At 47.0% G+C, this 20,202-nt stretch overlaps 1 protein-coding gene across 2 annotated transcripts; it reads left to right on the plus strand.

The window, feature by feature from the left end:
• The first annotated feature begins 1,796 nt into the window (after positions 1 to 1,796).
• SUMO2 (small ubiquitin like modifier 2) lies at positions 1,797 to 16,273 on the plus strand. 2 transcript variants are annotated; one of them, XM_004592918.3, is made up of 4 exons: positions 1,797 to 1,981; positions 3,385 to 3,516; positions 9,720 to 9,791; positions 15,598 to 16,273. In XM_004592918.3, exons 1-4 carry the CDS (start codon positions 1,961 to 1,963, stop codon positions 15,658 to 15,660), a joined length of 288 nt encoding a protein of 95 aa, XP_004592975.1. In that variant the 5' UTR covers positions 1,797 to 1,960; the 3' UTR covers positions 15,661 to 16,273. The 2 variants fall into 2 exon arrangements, with proteins under 2 accessions (XP_004592975.1, XP_058531700.1); XM_058675717.1 differs by lacking the exon at positions 1,797 to 1,981 and adding an exon at positions 2,784 to 2,907.
• The last annotated feature ends 3,929 nt before the right edge of the window (positions 16,274 to 20,202 follow it).

Consider the following 20,202-nt stretch of genomic DNA (forward strand, 5'->3'; position numbering starts at 1 on the left):
CAGCATCCAATAAGGGCATCCCGGTTCAAATCCTGGTTCCTTCACTTCCTGCCCAGTTCCGTGCTAATGTGCTTGAAAAAGCAGCAGAGGATAGCCCAGCTGAAGTGCTTGCGTCTGTGCATACATAAGAAACCCAAAAGTCCTGGCTTTGGACTGGCCCAGTTCCAGGGCCCATACATGTGTTGGTTAGTGACCAGCTGTTCCACTTCCATTCCAGCTTCCTGCTTACGACCTGGGAAGGCAATGGAGGCTGGCCCAAGTCCTTTAGATGCCGTACCCACGTGGAAGACTCAGAGGAAGCGCCTGGCTCCCAGCTGCAGATTGGCTCAGCTGTGGTCGTTGTAGCCATTTGTGGTGGGGGAGGGTGAACCAGCAGATGGAAGATCTTTCTGTATTGCTCCTTCTGTTATTTCAAATCAAAATAAAATGTATTTTTTAAAAAATTAGAATAGGTAAGAGATTGATTGGGTAGTGAAGGAATTAAGGAAGAAATATCCTGGGCTTTCCAGCTGTGGTGACTGTCACCGAGCAGTTCAGGGAGGGTCCATGGAAGAGATTTTGTTTCACGTGCCCCAAGGACATTTAAACAAGATGTTCAGACATTGTTTGACTGTGTAAGTGGGAAATTAGCAAGACTGGATGACGATATTTGAGAGGCATTAGCAAACAGATGTTCATAGAAGGAAATACAATGATCATGGAGTCTAGAACAATTCCCTCAAACAACCGTGAAGGGGAGGGTGTCAGAGAAAACCTACCCTCACCCCCCCAAAAATAGTCACAGGGAGTTCAAACTGGGGACCACTCTGGATCCAACAGACACAGCAACGACCTGGGCAGCAACAGTCTTGGCGGAGTGGGGACAGCAGCGCCAGACTGCAGTGGATGGAGGATGAGTGGGAGGTGAGGGGGTAGGGACAGCTGGTGCGGGACACTTTTTTCAAGCTGTTTGGCCAAGAATGGAGAGAGATAATTGTGGTAACATGATAGAATTGAGAGTCTGGCTTTAATATGCTAACGAAAAGTGTAAGTAAATGCAGGGATAAGGAAGAAAACAAAGCCAAGCAAGGGACAAAGTGGCCTCGACTGTACGGAGCTGAGAGCCTTCCTCCAACAGGAGGTGGAACTTTCCTGGAGGGAGGAAAAGCTGGCTTGTTAAGAAGCTTGTCGTGTAGTTCCCGCTGGCGGATAGCTTCTTCGAAGTCGCCAAGGCTAATGGTGAGTAAAGAGTTGTTGAATGCAGAAACGAATATTTTCCTCAGGTACTCAAAGTCTTGGGTCACCAACAGGGCAGACGTCGTCCTTGTACTCCGGGCACGAGCCCAGTGGGAAGCAGATGGAGGCTGAAACCTTAACATGTAAAAGAATGGGATTGCCTGAGAGAAAATAACCATAAGGAAAGCTGTGGTGGGGCCGCTGAACAAGAGAGTTTTTTTTCCAGACCCTCCTGTTGAGGGGTTTAATCTAGGCTTCGTCTTTCCATGTCCAGTTAGTCTGCCCACCTGGTCTAAGGCTCACGTCTAAGGGCCTCGAGTCTCCTCGTCCTCACTGAGGAGCAGCTGGAAGCCATTTTGATTATGCTCCACCACAGAAGGAGGACAATACAGCCCCGCCCAGAGCCAGGCGCGCCCCCGCGGCGGGCCGGGTGCGCGTGTCCGCGCGTCTTCCCGCCGGCCAGGCGGGCGCCGGGCCCAGGCGGCGGCGGCGCGGGGCGGGGGGCGGGGGTGGTTATGTAAGCGTTGCGCGCTCCCGCGACGCGGCAGCCAATCGGAGGGCCCGGCCGCTCGTGCTCGCGCACGCAGGGTGGGGGGAGGGAGCGCACGACGTGCGCGCGCCCTCGCCTTCGTCCACCGCTGCCGCCTCCTTCTTCTGCCGCTCCTGGTGCTGCTTGTGTGCGCGTTCGGTGCGGACCTGGTACCTCTTTTGTGAAGCGGCAACTGAGGAGACTCCGGCGCTCGCCATGGCCGACGAAAAGCCTAAGGTGAGCTCCGCGCCGGCCTCGGGGCCTCGCGGCCAGGGTGACGGCGCCGGCCAGGGTCCGGCCCGAGCCCGCCGCGGGCTCCCAGCGCCCTCCCGGGCCCCCCACGGGGCCGGCCGCGGCTCAGGCCCGAGCGCTCCGCGCCATTTTCCTCCCTCCCTCCCGTCCTCCCTCCCGCGCCGGAGGAGGCCCCGCCGCCCTCCCCCGCCCCCGCGGCCTCCGAGTGCGCGCCGGCGCGAGTTGGGCGGGCGGATCGCGGGCGCCCGCAGCCCACCGGCCCGGAGCAGGGCTCCTCGGCGCGGCGGCGGGCTGGGCGCGCGTGAGGAGGGCGTTAGGGCTCGCGGGTCGCAGCTGCTGCCGACCCCGCGCCGCGCCTCGGCGGTGTGGAGAAGCCCTTCCAGCCCGGCGTGTCCCTCTCCGCGGGGTGGGGATCGGGTGGGGGGCAGCTGGGGTCCCGGCCCTGGCCCGTGGCGCCGGAGCGATGGCCCTGGGCGAATCAATGGGCTGCGGATGGGCCGGGAGCCGGATGGCCGCGAGCCGGGGGCCGGGGTTGGGAGGGTGGTTCCCGAGGCGGCCTGGCCCCTCGGATGGCTTCAGGGGCCCGGGGAGGGGGAGGGGGAGGGGCAGCGCTCTCCTTGGGTGCCAACGAACCCCTCCAACCCTCGGACGCCGTGGGCTTTCGGGAAGTTGGAGGAGGCGCAGGTTTCGGGTCGAGACTGGCGGGGCTCAACTTTTGGACGGCGGTCCCGTGGGGGAGCCGGGGCGCTCATCATCTCTCTGCAGGGGCTCCCGGGCTGTGCCTCTCGGGGTGACACCCTCTTCTCCTGGCCCCTGCCTGGGCTTTCTGAGGAGATTTCGGGGCTCCGGAATAACCTCCACACGAGAGTCTGGCCAAGTGAGGTTGAGCCGAAATGTACGAGGAAGACTTGGTAGGGAGCCGTGTGTGGCCGCTGACAACACGCCGTGGAGTGGAAATTCCTCCGTAGAAGCTCGGCTCGGCGTCCGGCCTTCCGGATGAGGGCTTTTACTTTTTTTTTTTGCCCCCTTCTTCAGTGTCTATTGAATTCCAATTGTTAACTTTTTAACAAGACAACAGTAATGGGTTTTGAGTTCCAAGCTTAGATTTTTTTCTTTGCACTTAGCAGTCGCCTGTAAAAGGGCTTTTTAAACTTTTTTTGAGGGAGTAATATAAAATAGAACCTTGCACTGTCCTGCTTATCCCCTCCACTTGTGTGGCAGCCATGCCCTGCGCTGCTGCAGGACCTGTCCTCTGGGGTCAGTGGCCGAAAGCGGCGCTTTCTTCAGGACGCAGAAACCTGTTGCTGACAGAAGCACCTGGGCTGCTACTCTACATGGTGTCTGTCTCCTGCATTTCCCAAATCACGCTTTTATTTTTCTTTCTACAGGAAGGAGTCAAGACCGAGAACAATGATCATATTAATTTGAAAGTGGCGGGGCAGGATGGTTCTGTCGTGCAATTTAAAATTAAAAGGCATACACCACTTAGTAAACTAATGAAAGCCTATTGTGAACGACAGGTGAGGAATTACGCGTGCACTTTCATGGGCTACAACTGCTTTACTGAAAGCCACTAGACTAGAGTGCTGTAACAGTGACTATTTTTGATAGGATAAAGATACACTTTCACCTTTGAGAACTTCTGTATCAGTTTATCATATACTTGGTATGTTGATTCCTCATGGAAACTCTTAGAATAACTAATGTTAAGTAGAATGTTAATCTTTTGGCTGGAAATGCATCTGCATTCATTGATAGAGCTACTTTGTTTCCAAGAGATTGCAGATTTACCTTTATGAAGGAACTTGGCAACATTTCTTGTTGGGCTTTTCCATTGGAATGTTCAGTTCATTTTGAGTATTCTAACCAGCTTGGAAGGAAATTGACAGTTTCCAAATGTGTGGAATATTTGCCTTTTTTTTACACTACTATCAGAGGCCAGAAAAACACTGTTGTAGGGACATCTGCATTTCACTCTGGAAAATAGTACACAGGCGTGGAGCAGAGGAACTGGGCCACTCCGCCGCCCTGAGCTGACCAGATGCTAGGAGGCGGATGCAAGTTTTCACAAAGCAGCTTCCTTTTGGAATGTTGAGACTCTTGGTAAAAGATTATTTTTGCAGATACAGCAGAAGCTCTGGCAGGTGGATGTGTTACTCTGATAGTAACCTACCAGTAGAAGTGTTCTGTCAAAATGTATGTAATCCATACGAGTTGGTAAAGCAGGTTTTAGGCTAGCAGAACATGGGGAGGCCATGTAAAATTAGACAGGGCTTAATTCTTTCTGATTGGGAGGCTGTCTGTGTTGCTGCTTGGGCTTTCTCCTTGACAGCTGAGGGTGTCTGAAACAGTGATGTCATGAGCTTTTAGACGTGCTTAAAGCATTTTGTATCTTATTCATGGTGTGATCGAATACTATGCTCATAGTTCTTTACCTACACACACAAAATTTATTACAGTTCCTAATGAAGATAAGATCTTTAGTATACCTGTATCTACAGAACTTTGTTAAATTTCCCTCAGGATTAGCAGGTACAAATTTACTAATTATACTAAGCAGTTTATGCACTGATACCTTTGCTATTTGAACTTTGAAGAATCCTGTAGGTTACAGGGGTTTAAAAAGGTGATTATTCTGCAGAATTTATGTAGCAAAATGTTAAAGACTCATGCTTTTGTTTGGTTTTCAACAATGTTTCCTGTATATCAGAACTTTTTTGTAGTCATTATAAATTTCAGCTGTTACTATCGACTTTTTTTAAGATTTATTTATTTTTATTGGAAAGGGGGATATACAGAGAGGAGGAGAGACAGAGAGGAAGATCTTCTGTCTGATGGTTCACTCCCCAAGTCTGATGGTTCACAGCAATGGCTGGAACTGAGCCAATCTGAAGCCAGGAGCCATTCTGGGTCTCCCACACAGGTGCAGGGTCCCAAGGCTTTGGGCCATCCTCCACTGCTTTCCTAGGCCACAAACGGGAGCTGGATGGGAAGCAGGGCCGCCAGGATTAGAAGTGGCGACCACATGGGATCCCGGCACATGCAAGGCAAGGATTTTAACCACTACGCTTTTGTGCTGGGCCCAGGCATCACTTTTTTAATGATTACTAGAAACATTTTTACTGTATGTATAACCCTGAACCCTCCACTGCGTTCAGACATTAGTAGTTTGTTATATGTGTTGGTTTTATGCTGAAGAATTCTGTATTGGGGCCCTGAAGAAACTTTATTTGATAATTGCCAAGTGCCTACCATATGCTGGGTAAATCTTGCATGAGGAGCCAAAAAAAAAAAAAGAAAAGAAAATGACATATCATCTACTCCTAGTAGTCTATAGGAGATTGTCTTTAAGATGAAGTTAGCTAGTTGATCAAGAAGTATTGGGTTTTCTTGCTGCGATAAACTTAATTTAGTCTATTACTGAGTGCAAATAGAGCGTCAGTTTTCTTAGTTATTAAAGTTTTTGATAAGCACTCTTTTTTTTTTTTAGAAGACTTATTTGTATTACAAAGTCAGATATACAGAGAGGAGAGACAGAGAGAAAGGTCTTCCGTCCGATGATTCACTCCCCAAGTGACCGCAATGGCTGGTGCTGTGCCGATCCGAAGCCTGGAACCAGGAACCTCTTCCAGGTCTCCCACACGGGTGCAGGGTCCCAAGGCTTTGGGCCGTCCTCAACTGCTTTCCCAGGCCACAGGCAGGGAGCTGGATGGGAAGTGGAGCTGCTGGGATTAGAACCGGCGCCCATATGGGATCCTGGGGTATTCAAGGCGAGGACTTCAGCCGCTAGGCCCACGCCGCCAGGCCCATGATAAGCACTTTTTAATTTGCATTAGATAGAAGAAATACTGCTAGTCTACAGAAAGTAGAATTAAATTCTGCTTAATTCAGAATAGAAATCAGACTTGAAGGTCTTATCTAAGAAATGCTCAGAAAGGTGTTTGTACTGTTTTCCTCTTCAGTTGGGAGTAAGCTCCCAGTTTTGAGTAGCAGATTCTTGTTAACTCTTCAGTTATGCATGACTAAGGAAGAGAGTTGAAATGTCACACAGTTGGACTGATTGCTTGATTCTTGAGTTTAGCTATGGGCTGTGAACAAAGATACACAATTTAATTTACATAGCTATGCAATGAGAATTTCTGACCAAGGGTTTTCTATCAAGATTAATTGAATGTTCATGTTTCTTGAATGACTTCATTTGGTCCCGAGTGTAGAGGAGATCAGTGAATGTGGAGGAAACATCCCAAACTGAACATATTAAGGTAGACTCTGCCTTTACCCCTGGAAACCTGCTCACTGAGCTCTTGTCCCCAGAGTGGACTGCTTGGAGCAGAGGTTCGAGTTGCTTGGTACCCCTGCATGCCTGTGTGAGTACCTGGGTTTGAATCCTGTTCTAGTTGAGCTCAGCACACATAGCAGGGCAGCAGGTGATGGCTCGTGCACTCAGTTCTTGGTATCGGTTGCATGAGACTGGGATTGAGTTCTGACCTCCTGGCATTTGGGGAATGAACCAGCAGATAGGTTTCTGTGTCTGCCTTTCAAATAAAATGGAAATAAATCAACATTTGAAAAGAAAAAATAATTTTTAAAAAGTTTAGAAATGGTTCCAATTGATATCCAGCTGTTTCAACAAAAAACTTGGAGTTGTCCTTTGCTGTCATAACTCATGAAATTCATTAGCACCTTCCATCTGAACACTGTGGTGACCACAAGATGCATGTCGCTATCGGTAACTTGAAAGGTGGCTAGTGCAAATTGAGGTGTTGTATAAAGTACAAACTACATCGCAGATTTTGAAAACTTGGGATAAGAAAGGTATGTCTGATTAATTTTAGAATTATTGTATGTTAAAAATCTTCAATATGTTGGATTAAAGATTTTCTTTGTAAGATTTGTTTTTATTGAAAGATTTACAGAGAGGAGAAACAGAAGGATCTTCTGTTTGCTGGTTCAGTCTCCAAGTGGCCACAGTAGCCGGAGCTGGGCTGATCTGAAGCCAGGAGCTTCTTCCGGGTCCCACGCGGGTGCAGGGTCCCAAGGCTTTGGGCTGTCCTCGACTGCTTTCCCAGGCCACAAGCAGGGAGTTGGAAGGAAAGAGGAATAGCAGGGATGCAAGCTGGCGCACATATGGAATCCCAGTGGATGCAAGGGAAGGACTTTTGGCCATTGGGCTACCAAGCCGGGCTCAAACTTCTGCTTTTTAAAATGGTTTATTTGAAAGATACAGTTATAGAGAAGTCTTCCATCTGCAGGTTCACTCCCAAATATTGTGTAACAGCTGGGGCAGGGCTAGCCTGAAGTCTGAAGCAAGGAGCTTGAATCAGCCACATTGGCTGTGGGGTCCCAAGCACTTGAACTGTCTTCTGCTGCTTCCCCAGGCGTGCTGTTAGCTGGATTGGGAGTGGAGCAGCCAGGACTTGCACTGGCTGACACGGGATGCTGACACTTGCCACGCCGCCGGGCCTCACTAAGATTTAATCTCCCAGGAAAGGAACTTGAAATTTTGGTCTAAAGCAGTGTCTGATACATACAACATGTTCAATAAGTGCTTGTAAAATGATGAACATATTACTAGAGGTTGGTTTGTGAATAGCTTTTGTGTCACACAGTGGAGTTTGCCCACTGTGCCTGCCGCATAACCTTTAGCTAGCTGAGCTGTTGATACTGTGTGATCTTGGTGATTATATCATGCAATGTCAGGTGGCTTCAGGGAACACTGAGTAACATTTAGTATAATAGTATAATTCATTTTTATTAAAACAGGAATGCCTTGCAGTTCCTAACACAACTAACTTCTGGGGTACAGCTAGTTGAGGGACAGGCTTTTTAAAAATTTTTTTGCAAAGCAGGTATATAGAGAGGAGGAGAGGGAGAGGAGGATCTTCTGTCTGATTCACTTCCCAAGCAGCTGCAATAGCCAGAGCTATGCTGTTCTGAAGCTAGAAGCCCAGAGCCTCTTCTGGGTCTCCCAAGTGGGTGTAGGGTCTCAAGTCTTTGGGCCATCCTCTCCAGCCCTCCCAGGCCACAAACGGGGATCCGGATGGGGAAGTGGGGTGGCCAGGACATGAAAAGGCACCTGTATGGGATCTCGGGGCATGCAAGGCGAGGACTTTAGCCACTAGGCTACATTCGGACCCTTAAGGAGTCTTAAAGTCTAATTTTCTTTGGATATCTTACAAGTTAGTGATTGTTGACTTAGTTGAAGAAGCTTTTATTGGTAAAGAAAAGAATAAAAAGCAATTGAATTATCCAGTTAAATGGAGTTAGAGGAATTTGATCACAGTGCGTGACTTATTTGGAATATATTGTCTTGGAGCTTAGGATATTCTCAACACAGCTTTTGTCATTCTTTGTACATTTTATGCCCCAAAATACAGGTGGCCATAAATAAGGGCACGATGCTTATTCTTTTTTTTTTTTTTTAAGATTTATTTATTTTATTACAAAGTCAGATATATAGAGAGGAGAGACAGAGAGGAAGATCTTCCGTCCGATGATTCACTCCCCAAGTGAGCTGCAATGGCCAATGCGCGCCGATCCGAAACCGGGAACCTGGAACCTCTTCCGGGTCTCCCACACGGGTGCAGGGTCCCAAAGCATTGGGCCATCTTCCACTGGTTTCCCAGGCCACAAGCAGGGAGCTGAATTGGAACTGGAGCTGCTGAGACCAGAACCAGGGCCCACATGGGATCCCAGCACGTTCAAGGCGAGGACTTCAGCTGCTAGGCCACGACGCTGGGTCCTTAACTTCTTTTAAATTATCAACTAATATTTAAGGGAGTTGATTTAACAATACTTATAATTTGAACATGATACAGAAATGACTTTTTGTTACGACAATTTGTAGAAAACTGTTAAGTGAATTCACAGCATTGCTTCAAAGATATTTATTTCATTTAGTTGTTGCCCGCAGTTTTGCCTTTTTATGTGTTTCTTTTCCTCTTTGCCTTTTTGTTGGGTATCCTGCTTTGTAGAAAGGGCCTGCAGATGCAGGAGGATTTTGAACCTGAGCGAACATTTTAAAATTTCCTTTTTGTAATACAGCTTACTGCTAACTACTTGGTAGCTTTTGGATCAAGTTGATAAAGTGTTGTTAGATGCATGTTGCTTTTCATTCATTTTATTTACAAGTTAACTAAGTGCTAGGAAGCAAACTAAAAAGCAGGTGCTGCTTCTAAACTGTTCTAGGAATTTCAGGGGTGTCAAGTGTGTTTTTAGGGGTGGCTAAGGATAGTTGCTGCCCATCTTCCTCTGCAGTTATCCTGACAGCTCTAGTGTAAGAGCTTATTCAGGGGCTGGTACCCTGTGTGTATGGCTGTGGGTCAGCTCAGGACAAGGGAGTGTGCGTGGGGGCGGGGGTGGGTTGTCACAGTGGCAGACCTGTGGGCAGGAAGGGAAACTACTCACCAAGTAGTCCGTTTTCGGTGGACTTGCTTTTATTGTGATGGTGGGTTTTCTCCCGTTAGAAGGATTAACAGAAATTTGTGTCATTAGGATTGCTTTCAGTGTCATTTAAATGCAGTGTATGTCTCCATACCCATTCCAGTTTGGGGGAAAATGTAACAGATGATTTGTTGTTTAACAAACATACATTGTATCTTTTTACTACATAGAAATATTAGCATTGATGGATGTTTAATTATATAGGGGGTGAATAATGTTTGCAGCTTTCTTTTAATGTTTCTTTCCATGTTGGTCACTGCTTATAAACTCTTTTGTTCAGGGTTTGTCAATGAGGCAGATCAGATTCCGATTTGATGGACAGCCAATCAACGAATCAGATACACCTGCACAGGTAAAAAAAAAATCTTTGTGCTAATTTGAAAAAAATCATTGTTTTTTTTTTTATTATTATTAATTATTTTGCATTATGTGACAGTTTCATAGGCTCTGGGAATCCCCACGCCCCTCCCCCTGGTGGATTTCTCCACCTTGATGTAGTATTACAGTTCAAATTCAATAAGATTCTTCCCTTGCAAACGTATACCAAGCATAGAGTCCTGCTACTTATTGTCCAGATGGGTTGAACAGTTTCTTGGGGAGACCATTTCTGGTCTGAAGTTAGAGCTGGTAGAATATCAACAGCTTCACAAATATCTGACCTTCTAGATATTGTAGTATGGTTTATTTAATTTAAAAAAAAAAGACTTATTTTTATTGGAAAGGCAGATTTACAGAGAGGAGCGAGAGAAAGAGGAAGATCTTCCACCCACTGTTCACTCCCTGAGTGGCTGCAATGGAAAGCTGAGCCGAACTGTTCTGAAGCCAGGAGCCTCTTCCGTGTCCCGAGCTCTGGGCCGTCTTCAGCTGCTTTCCCAGGCCACAAGCAGGGAGATGGATGGAAAGTGGGGCTGCTGGGACACTAAGAGGTGTTCCCTGTGGGATCCCGGTGCTTGCAAGGCGAGGATTTAGCCACTAAACCATCGTGCTGTGCCCTGGGGTATAGGTCTTGCACTGTTCAAAGCTACATGGAGTGTGACCAGAGGAGAGCCAAGGACACAGTAGCAGAGGATTAAGGAAATGCCAATGAATTTTTTCCTATTGGTGTGATTTGGAGAAAATAATTAAAACTTTCCCAGAAAAAAGTAGAACTCTGCATTTGTTGGTACTGCCCAGGTTTTTCCCCGGGTAGTGTGTGTGGCTCCTCACCATCTCTGCTGTTCACGGTGAAGTGGATTCTGTAGCTGTACTCGAGTGCCAGGAAGCGGCTTTGCCTGCCACGGCCTGGCAGTGGAGTTGGCGGGGAGAGCTCTGACAGTGTGTTTTCTAGTCCCCAACTCCAGGGCTGATGCTCTCAGCCCGAGTCACTTCAGGTGTCTGCCTTTTTGTTTGAGATCAGCTGGGCTGTCTCTGTGCATAGACTTTTAGTACCTTTTTACCTTCTTAAACTTCTTATTTTTTAAAGATTTATTTTTTTATTACAAAGTCAGATATACTGAGAGGAGGAGAGATAGAGAGGAAGTAGAGCTGCCGGGATTAGAACCAGCAGCCATGTGAGATCAAGGCGAGGACCTTAGCCACTAGGCCACGCTGCCGAACCCAACTTCTTCTTTTTTAAAAATTTATTTATTTTTTATTGGAAAGTCAGATATACATAGAGGAGGAGAGACAGGAAGATGTTTCGTCTGATGACTCACTCCCCAAGTGATCGCCACAGCTGGTACCGTGCCGATCCAAAGCCAGGAGCCAGGAACCTCTTCTAGGTCTCCCGTGTGGGTGCAGGGTCCCAATGCATTGGGCCGTCCTCGCCTGCTTTCCCAGGCCACAAGCAGGGAGCTGATGGGAAGTGGAGTCGCCGGGATTAGAACCGGCACCCGTATGGGATCTTGGCGTATTCAAGGTGAGGACTTTAGCCGCTCGGCCACGCCGCTGGGCCCTTCTTAAACTTCTTCTGAAGACTTTCAGTCTTGTCAGAAAGGGTTTTTTATGATTTATGTTACTTGAGAAAGAAGGGGAGACAGATCTTCCATCTGCTGGTTCATTCCCTAAATGGCTGGGACAGGCCAAAGCCAGGAGGTAGGAAGTTTTAGCCTGGGTTCCCATGTTGGTTGCAGGACCCAGGCATTTGGACCATCTGCTGCCGATTTCTCAGGCTGTTAACAGGGAGCTGGGGCAGAAGCCAAGCAGCTGTGACTTGAACAGGTGCTTGTACGGAATGCCAGCATGGCAAGCAGATTGGAAAGGCAGACTAGCAAGATACAACAGAGATTTGTGGATGGTAGATATCCACTAATTCACTCCACAGATGCTTTCAACAGCTGAGTGTATTCCGGGCCAAAGCCAAAAGCAAGTATTTGAGTTATCATTGAGTGCTTGGGCCATTCTCTGCTTCTGTCTCAGGCCATTGGCAGGGAGCTGGATCAGAAGTGGAACAGCTGGAACTTGAACTGGTGCCTGTATGGGATGTCTCTGCAGTATGTTTGTTAAATCTGGTTAACCTGCTAGTCCCATTGTACTGGCCCCTATTAAGAGTTATATTTATTTTACATAATAGTAATATTTTATATTAAGACTTATATTTATTTACTTGAAAACAGAAGGCAAAACCTGCTATCTGCTAGTTATCATCCGCACACCCTCATGCCTGCAGCACTCAGGACTAGGTCCAGTCAGGTCTGGAGCTGGAACTCCAGGCTTCCCACATGGGCGCTGGACCAAACACTGAGTCATCGGTTGTCGCCTCCAGAGACAACTTGGAATCGAGAGCTCTAACTGGGACTTGGGGAACCCTAACTGGCTGTTTAGCCACCAGGCCAGACATCTGCCTCCACTGCCTGGTTTGTATCGAGTGGTAAAACCGAAGTGTAAAAATGTAGGTGCTAGTTGTGGTGTGATGGATGAAGCTGCTGGTTGTGAGCTGCTGCAACTCGTACTTGGGGAATGAACCCCTGTTAGGAAGATCTTTCTGATTCTCCCTCTGTCTCCTTAACTGTGCCTTTCCAATAAAGGGGTAAATCTGTTAAAAGTTTTGAGGGCCCAGCGTGGTAGCCTAGTGGCGAAAGTCCTCGCATTGTTCATGCCAGGATCCCATATGGGCACCTGTTCTAACCCTGGTAGCCCTGCTTACCATCTAGCTCCCCCACCAAAAGTTTTGAAAAAATGTTCTTTGGCAAGTCTGTTAGATGCAATTATAGTGTGTGGCCACAAGGAGGAGCCAGATTCTCTTAATCAGTACAAAAAGGGATCTTCCCCTCCCCCCTTTTCTTATAAAGATTTAATTTTATTGGAAAGGTAGATATACAGAGAGGAGGAGAGACAGAAAGATCTGTCTGCTGATTCGCTCTCCAAGTGGCAGCAATTGCCTGAGCTGAGCTGATCTCAAACCAGGAGCCAGCATCCTCTTCTGGGTCTCCCTCAGAGGTGCAGAGACCCATGGCTTGGGGCCGTCCTCTACTACTCTCCCAGGCCACAAGCAGAGAGTTGGATGGGAAGCGGGGTTGCCAGTGCCCACATGGCATCCCAGTTTGTTCTAGGCAAGGACGTTAACCACTGGGCTACTGTGCTGGGCCCAAGGATTTCCTTTTTTTGAAGGCATTGAAATTTAGAGAAGTTAACATTTCGGTAGTTATAATATAGGCCAGCAGTCTTGTTTTGATTGATGAAATACCGAAGGGCAGGCGTCAGGCTCATCACGTCAGCCGTGTGGCGTTGGAGCAGCTGTGTTCCATTCCACCCCGGCTCTAACTTGCAGCCTCTGGGAGGCCTGGTGATGGCTCAGTGCCTGCGCTCCTGCCATCAGACTGGCTGTTGGCATTCAGGGAGTGAAGAAGCAAATGGGAGTTCTCACTAGTCGCTTTGGAAGCACAGTAAGGGGGCTGGTCGGTTAAGCCGCTGCCTGTGGCTGCCATTTCCCATATGAGCACTGCTTTGAGACCTGGCTACCCCATTTCTGCCTCAGCTCGCTGTTGAAGTGCCTGGGGAAGCACAGCATGATGGCCCAGGTGTTTAGGCTTCTGGCTTTGGCCTGGTCCAGCCATTGGCGGTTGTGGTCATTTGGTGGGTGAACCAGTGGATGCCTGATCCCTGTCTCTTCCTGCTGTGCTGTAACTCCATTTCAATAAATAATTTTTATCTGAAAAAGCAGAGAGGAGACACAGAAAGATCTTTGTCCGTTGGTTTACTCCCCAAGTAGCTGCAGTGGCCAGAGCCAAGCTGATATGAAACCAGGAGCAAGGAAAGTATTCCCATTCTCACACATGGCTGTAGTGTCCCAAGGCTTTGGGCCATCCTCTGCTCCCTTCCCAGGCTACAAGCAGGGAGCTGGTTGGGAAGTGGAACAGCTGGGATCCAAACCAGTGCCCATACGGTATCCGCGTGCATGCAAGGCAAGTACTTTAGCCTTTAGGCTACTGCTCCAGGCCCTTAAACAACAGTTTTTTTTTTTTTTTTTAAATTTATTTTGACAATCTTGACATAATTAGGGTAAAAAGTAAACAGTTTTAAAAATAGACTTTTTTCTAGATTTTTTTTTTTATTTTTTTCATATATTTTTAATTTTGACAATCCTACATAGTTGATTAGGGCACAAAGGGCCAAGGGTTATAGGAAAGTGGGTAAGACCATTGTTTCCACACCAATATCTTTTTTTTTTCTGTATCTGGGGTATGGGGAGAAACAAAGGGAGAAGCCCCACCCAGCCTCCTCCCACCCCTCCCAGGTTCCTGACGTGGGGCATGCTCTGAGGGTCCTGCTCAAGCAGTTTTGATAGTTCAAAGTTCTGAATTGCTGCCAATCATGATGAAACCTATTCAGAATCCACTGGCTGACATAGTGTCTTCAAGGTTGGGGTTCTGAGATCAGCAGTTCAGTTGGGGGGATCTCCAAAGAAACTTCGTCTGAGGTGATCCCAGACCTGATTCTCGTGTGTGCTTGCCAGTACAGGGTGTACCTACCTTGAGAGAAGAAGTCTCCATACTGGAATCGCCTAGGGCTTGGTCACCTCTTGGCAGCAGTGACCATGGCCTGAGTCCCCAGCACTGGGTCTGGCCTGGCTGGGGTACACCCTGCAGCAGCCATGCTTCAGGAGGCTCCTTTCGCCCCAGCCCCAGCCAAACCAAGTTTTATTTTATTTTTATTGGAAAGTCAGATATACAGACAGGAAGATCTGATGATTCACTCCCCAAATGGCTGCAATGGCTGGAGCTGGACCAATCCGAAAAAAGGAGCCAGGAGCCTCTTCTGGGTCTCTCACACGGGTGCAGGGTCCCAAGGCTTTAGGCCGTCCTCGACTGCTTTCCCAGGCCACAAGCAGGGAGCTGGATGGGAAGTGGAGCTGCCTGGATTAGAATCTGTGCCCATATGGGATCCCGGGGCATGTGCAAAGCAAGGACTTGAGCCACTAGGCTATCACGCCAGGCCCTAAAATAGACTTTTTAAGTGAACGTGTTCATAATAAGCAGGTACTGTTTTTTAAGATTGTTTACATTTATTATTTAAAAGAGTTACAGAGAAAGAATCATCTGCTGGTTCACTCTTGTAGAACTTCCTGTAAATCTCCCATGTGGGTGGGAGGAACCCTGGACTTGGGTCATCTTCCACTCTTGCAGTGCCCGTTAGCCTAGAGCTGAACGCATAGCACTAGCACGGCACTTGTGGTGCAGGTGGGGGAGACGTGGACCTTCCTTGTAAGCAATTCTGGACGCCCGCTTGCCGTCCAGCTGGTGGCCTGGGAGAGCGGTGGAGGATGGCCCAGGTCCTTGGGACTCTGCATCCGGTCCAGACCTGGAAGGCGCTCCTAGCTTCAGCTCCAGCCATTGTAGCCCCTTGGAAGTGAAATCAGTGGATGGAGGATCATTCTGTTTCTCCTCCTCTCTGTATACCTGCCTTTCCAATAATTCAAACAAAATCGTACCAAAAAGAAATAAACTACATTGCAAAAATGTAAAAACTAATAAATGAATAAACTTTCTAACATTAAATAGAAAGTTTAAGTGAGAAATTACTTGAACCAAATCTGATGCCCCTTGAGTTAATGAGACTTCTAAAACAGTGGAAACTGGAACTGACTACAATTGGTGGTGCTCAGGGTATTTGAATTGAAAAATTATGAGTTGTAACCTTATTAGCAGTCTTACTCTTGTTTTTTTTCTCTTTTGTGCTAGTTGGAAATGGAGGATGAAGATACAATTGATGTGTTCCAGCAGCAGACAGGAGGCGTCTACTAAGGGAGCCTGCTGCTTTCCTCCACAGCTCTTCTCACAGACCAAGAATACATTCTCAATTAGAAACAGCAACTGGGCTCCTTCACACCCTGACTACTGCAGTATAGTTTCTCTATTCTTTCATTGTCCCTCCCCCGTTCCTTTATTGTACATAAAGTACCTGGTGTATGTGCACAAACATATTGCATTTTTTCTTTCTCTCTCTCTCTCTTTTTTTTTTTTTTTTACTAAATGGCCAATGGTATGTTTTGATTGACATCAGATGGAGAGGGAATGGGGAAATATACTGGTTCCGTGACAATGCCCCATTCTCCATTAGTGGCATGCTCATTCAGTTCTTATCTTTATATTCCAGTAAGTTATTTTGCTCTCACTGTTTTAACAAAAACCCAACAACATAAAAATCCTTGCATACTTTGATTGGAGAATTTTAATGTTTTTCATTTATCATTGTAAAACCAAGGACAATTTTATAACTTTTTTGTACGTAGCTGTTACATGTAGGGCAATCTGTCTTTAAGTAGGGGTAAATTACTCTTAAAAAAAATGAATCCTAGATAGTTTTCCCTTCAAGTCAAGCGTCTTGTTGTTTAAATAAACTTCTTGTTTAAAATGAGCTGTTTTCTTTATTCTGAGGAAAATTACGCAGAGAGGTGAAGCTTAGAAAAACTGTATGAATAGACCTAAAAGAAATGACATTTCAAGGATTAAGAATTCCCTTGCATTTGTGATGCAAATGATAGTTATTGTAATTACTTGGTAAGGACATTTGGGTTTAGATCCAAATATGCAAAGATAAGCAGTGGGTCATAATGCTGCAGGTCTCCTCCGAGTGCTTTTGTCATGATGTAGTTCTTAGGCTCGGGGATTTCCCCTCCCGCCCTCCTAAGGCCGTGCAGGTGCCTGCAATGGAGGGGCCATTCTTACTTTGCCTTCTCTGCGGTATTGATTCAGTCACTCCTGCCAGGTTTATGTGTGTGTTTTTAAATAATTTAAGTCAAGAGTTTGAGAGAAAAGAGGTCTAAAGCTGGTATTCCCACATGAGTGAGAGGGGCCCAGATCCTTGGGCTGGCTTGTCCTAGACCATTATCAGGGATTCAAACCAGTGCTCATCCAGGACTTGGCAGGTGGCACCTTGCCCTGCAGCCCTGGCCCCCTGGTTTGCTCTTCAGCTGTGAGGGTATTGGAGTATCAGCATTCGTGTATGCCCATTATTGAAGCTTTGGTATCCAGCGTGCTGCCTTTGACATGGTAATGGCAAAACACCTGTCAGGAGGCCGAAGTTCATAGAGATGTGGTTGCGTGGCTGAACCCTGACGGTCACACTTACTCATTGTCCCAGTTGAAACCCATATCTACGAATGTGGCCTTTTCACATCAGGTCCCTGTGCACGCCACCTGTTGTGCAGTAGGCCTACATTCCACACATTTCTACAGTAGATAAGTCTCCCACCCTCCTTGTGAGCAGGAATTCAGTTTTTTTTTTTTAAGTCTCTTTACCTTATCTTTTTTTTAAAGATTTATTTTTGTTACAAAGTCAGATATACAGAGAGGAGGAGAGACAGAAAGATCTTCCATCTGATGACTCACTCCCCAAGTGACCACAATGGCTAGTGCGCGCCATTCCGAAGTTGGGAGCCAGGAACCTCTTCCAGGTCTCCCATGCGGGTGCAGCGTCCAAGGCTTTGGGATGTCAACTGCTTTCTCAGGCCACAAGCAGGGAGCTGGATGGAAGCAGAGCTGCGGGGATTAGAACTAGTGCCCATATGGGATCTCCACACGTGCAAGGCAAGGCCTTTAGCTGGTAGGCTACTGTGCTGGCCTGGATCAGGTCATTTTATTATATTTTGTTATTATTTTTTTATTATTGATTACATTGCAGTATGTGACAGTTTTATAGGCACTGGGATTCCTCTCCCCCAACCCCCCCCCCCATGGTGGATTCCTCCACCTTGTTGCATTAGGATCAGGTCATTTTATAACTTATTGTATCCTTAGGCCTTGGGAGACTAATATAATTTGTTTTAATTCATATTCTAAAGTCTTAGATTGCCACAAATGGTAAAACTTTTATTAGGAATTTTCTTAATGTTGTTTAAGAATTTTCTCTTATTTTCTTGGGAAACATTTCTTATTTTAACAGTTCCTTTTGCAAAGGAGGCTACTACTATTCCTTGGAGAGCGGGTAGGTGGATAGGGAAGTCCGTTTTTTGTTTGCTAAATCCAGGCATAGTGCATTGAACTTGGGAAAAGGGCTGTCTTAGACCTCCTAGTCTTAGTTTGAAGAGTAGAACCCAATCAGGAGCTAGGAATTCAAGGCCTCTGCCTGGCCCCAGGGTGGTGAGGAGGGAAGGGGCATCCAGACCCCCTTCCAGGCTCGTGCACGTGCCCTTCTGTGTGTCAGCCCTTGGCATACAGGAAGGCAGGAGCATCACAAAGCCATTTTCCATACTTGAAGCCTGTTGCTTTGTTTAATGTGAGTTTTAAGAGGCAACACCTCTTGCTGTTGTTCCCAGCAGCTTTGATCTGTCTTGTTTTGTGAAGATACAGCTAAGAAGAGGATGGGCAGATGTGTGCTAAATTTGGCTGTAGGAGTAATGGATGCAGAATGTTTGAAGATGGTCCTTAAGTCACAATGATTCTCTCAGGGGACATATAGAGATGTTGGGCTGCACAAGTCTTCCAAATAAAGATTTCCAAATAAAATTTTAAAGTCTTGAAGGATCTTGATAATTTCAAAAAAAATGCACATTGGCATATCCCTTTGCGTATCTGATCTGTATTGACCTTTGTGGCAAAGTGCCTTGTATTATTCTAATTTCAGCTGTGTTGATTTTATGCCAGAGTCATTGTATATCTGCTTTATCCCAAATTTTTTTTTTTAAGATTTTATTTATTTTTATTACAAAGTCAGATATACAGAGATCTTCCATCCGATGATTCACTCCCCAAGTGACCGCAATGGCCAGTGCTGTGCCAATCCGAAGCCAGGAACCAGGAACCAGGAACCTCTGATGGGTCTCCCACGTGGGTGCAGGGCCCCAAGGCTTTGGGCCGTCCTCGACTGCTTTCCTAGGCCACAAGCAGGGAGTTGGTTTATCCCAAATCTTACAATAGAAAGTCCAATACAGTGATTTATTTATTAAATGTTCTTTTTTTTTTTTTTTTTTTGAGGCCCCGATAGAGGGAATCTTCCATCTTCTGGTTCAAGGCCGTGTAATTGCTGCTTTCCCAGATGCACTGATAGGGAGCTGGATGGGCAACGGAACAGCCGGGGCTCAAACTGGTGCCCTGATGGGAGTATCAGTGCTGCAGGTGTAACCTGCTGTGCTGCAGTGCTGATCCCAAAACATAGCAATGGTAGTTCTAACAGTTACAGTGCAAACAAGTAAATGGGAGGGGTAGCTAGTCCAATCCGTCACAATTTCAGTCTAGGATGAAGATGCCAAACAGGCCAGCATCCTTAAAGTTTACCCTTGTTCCTAACTAATAATTAAAAGGTTTCTGCAGGGACTGGTTCCCTTACCTTTATTGCCAAGGTTCTCGGCTCGATCTGTGAAATTTAACTTGGATTTCCTTTCCAAGAAATGATTGGTCCTTGCATTAACCTACTGTGGGTTAAAGGCAACATCCCACATCGGGGCACCCCTGCACGGCCCAGCTGCTCCGCTTCCTGTGCAGCTCTCCGTTTGTGTGTGGAGGCAGGAGAAGCTGGCTCAAATGCATAGGCCCCTGCCACCCGCTTGTGAAACCTCGATGGAATTCCTGGCTTCTGGCTTTGGGAGCTTGTGCGGCCTTTCGGGGAGTGAATCAAGCAGTGGTTTCTGTTTCTCACTATTGCTCTTCTGATAAATCTTTAAAACAGTTGTGTTTAAAATTTAGACTGGCAGAGAGATTATCCATACTGGAGCCGGTAATTGGAAAGTAAAGTCAGATCTCCTTTTGGGTGGCATGGACCCAGGTTCCTGAGTCGGCCCTACCCTGTTTCCAAATGCTTGCATAGCAGGAAGCTGACCTTGGAACCTGGGAGGGCTTCTTATCTTATGCCTACCCTTAGCAGTATCTACAACTGGACCCCAGCCCTGGAAACCATTCTTAAGGTCTCAGGAGGAACTCAGCTCTTAGAGGTGGATCTGGTAAAACAGCCAGGGTGCAGTCATTGGCGAGTAAGACATTCTGACATCGGTCTCATTTCAACCCTCACAGCCCAGAAGAGGTGTTGTGAACTCTTTCACAGGAAGGAAACACAAGACATTCCCCTGTCTTGCTCAAGGCAAGGGCAAAATCAGAACCGAAGCCGTTTGGTTTCTTGTCTGGTCCTGTGTTTGCTGCCCCAAGCCATCTTGCAATACTACAAGGGATGAGGAAATGAGGCAAGTCACCTTTGGGACAGAAGGATCCCTAGGGGTCTAATTCTGAGCCCCCCCTTTCAAGAGTGCAAGAGAGGGTGATCCTAAAGTGACCCTGACCTTGTCCTCTGAGCCTTGGAGACCAGCTGCTTGCTGATGTCCCATTATCTCAGAAAGGCTCCCAAGGGAGCCTGGG

This window comes from Ochotona princeps, chromosome 17 (genome assembly GCF_030435755.1).
Source record: "Ochotona princeps isolate mOchPri1 chromosome 17, mOchPri1.hap1, whole genome shotgun sequence".
In the NCBI taxonomy this organism is placed as follows: domain Eukaryota; kingdom Metazoa; phylum Chordata; class Mammalia; order Lagomorpha; family Ochotonidae; genus Ochotona; species Ochotona princeps.

What these genes read in the sequence shown, in the direction of transcription:
- SUMO2 (XM_004592918.3), top strand. Translation starts at nt 1,961, where the DNA reads ATGGCCGACGAAAAGCCTAAG. An exon ending in TGGCCGACGAAAAGCCTAAG is followed by an intron (nt 1,982 to 3,384) that starts GTGAGCTCCGCG and finishes TTCTTTCTACAG; the next exon opens with GAAGGAGTCAAGACCGAGAA. An exon ending in AAGCCTATTGTGAACGACAG is followed by an intron (nt 3,517 to 9,719) that starts GTGAGGAATTAC and finishes TCTTTTGTTCAG; the next exon opens with GGTTTGTCAATGAGGCAGAT.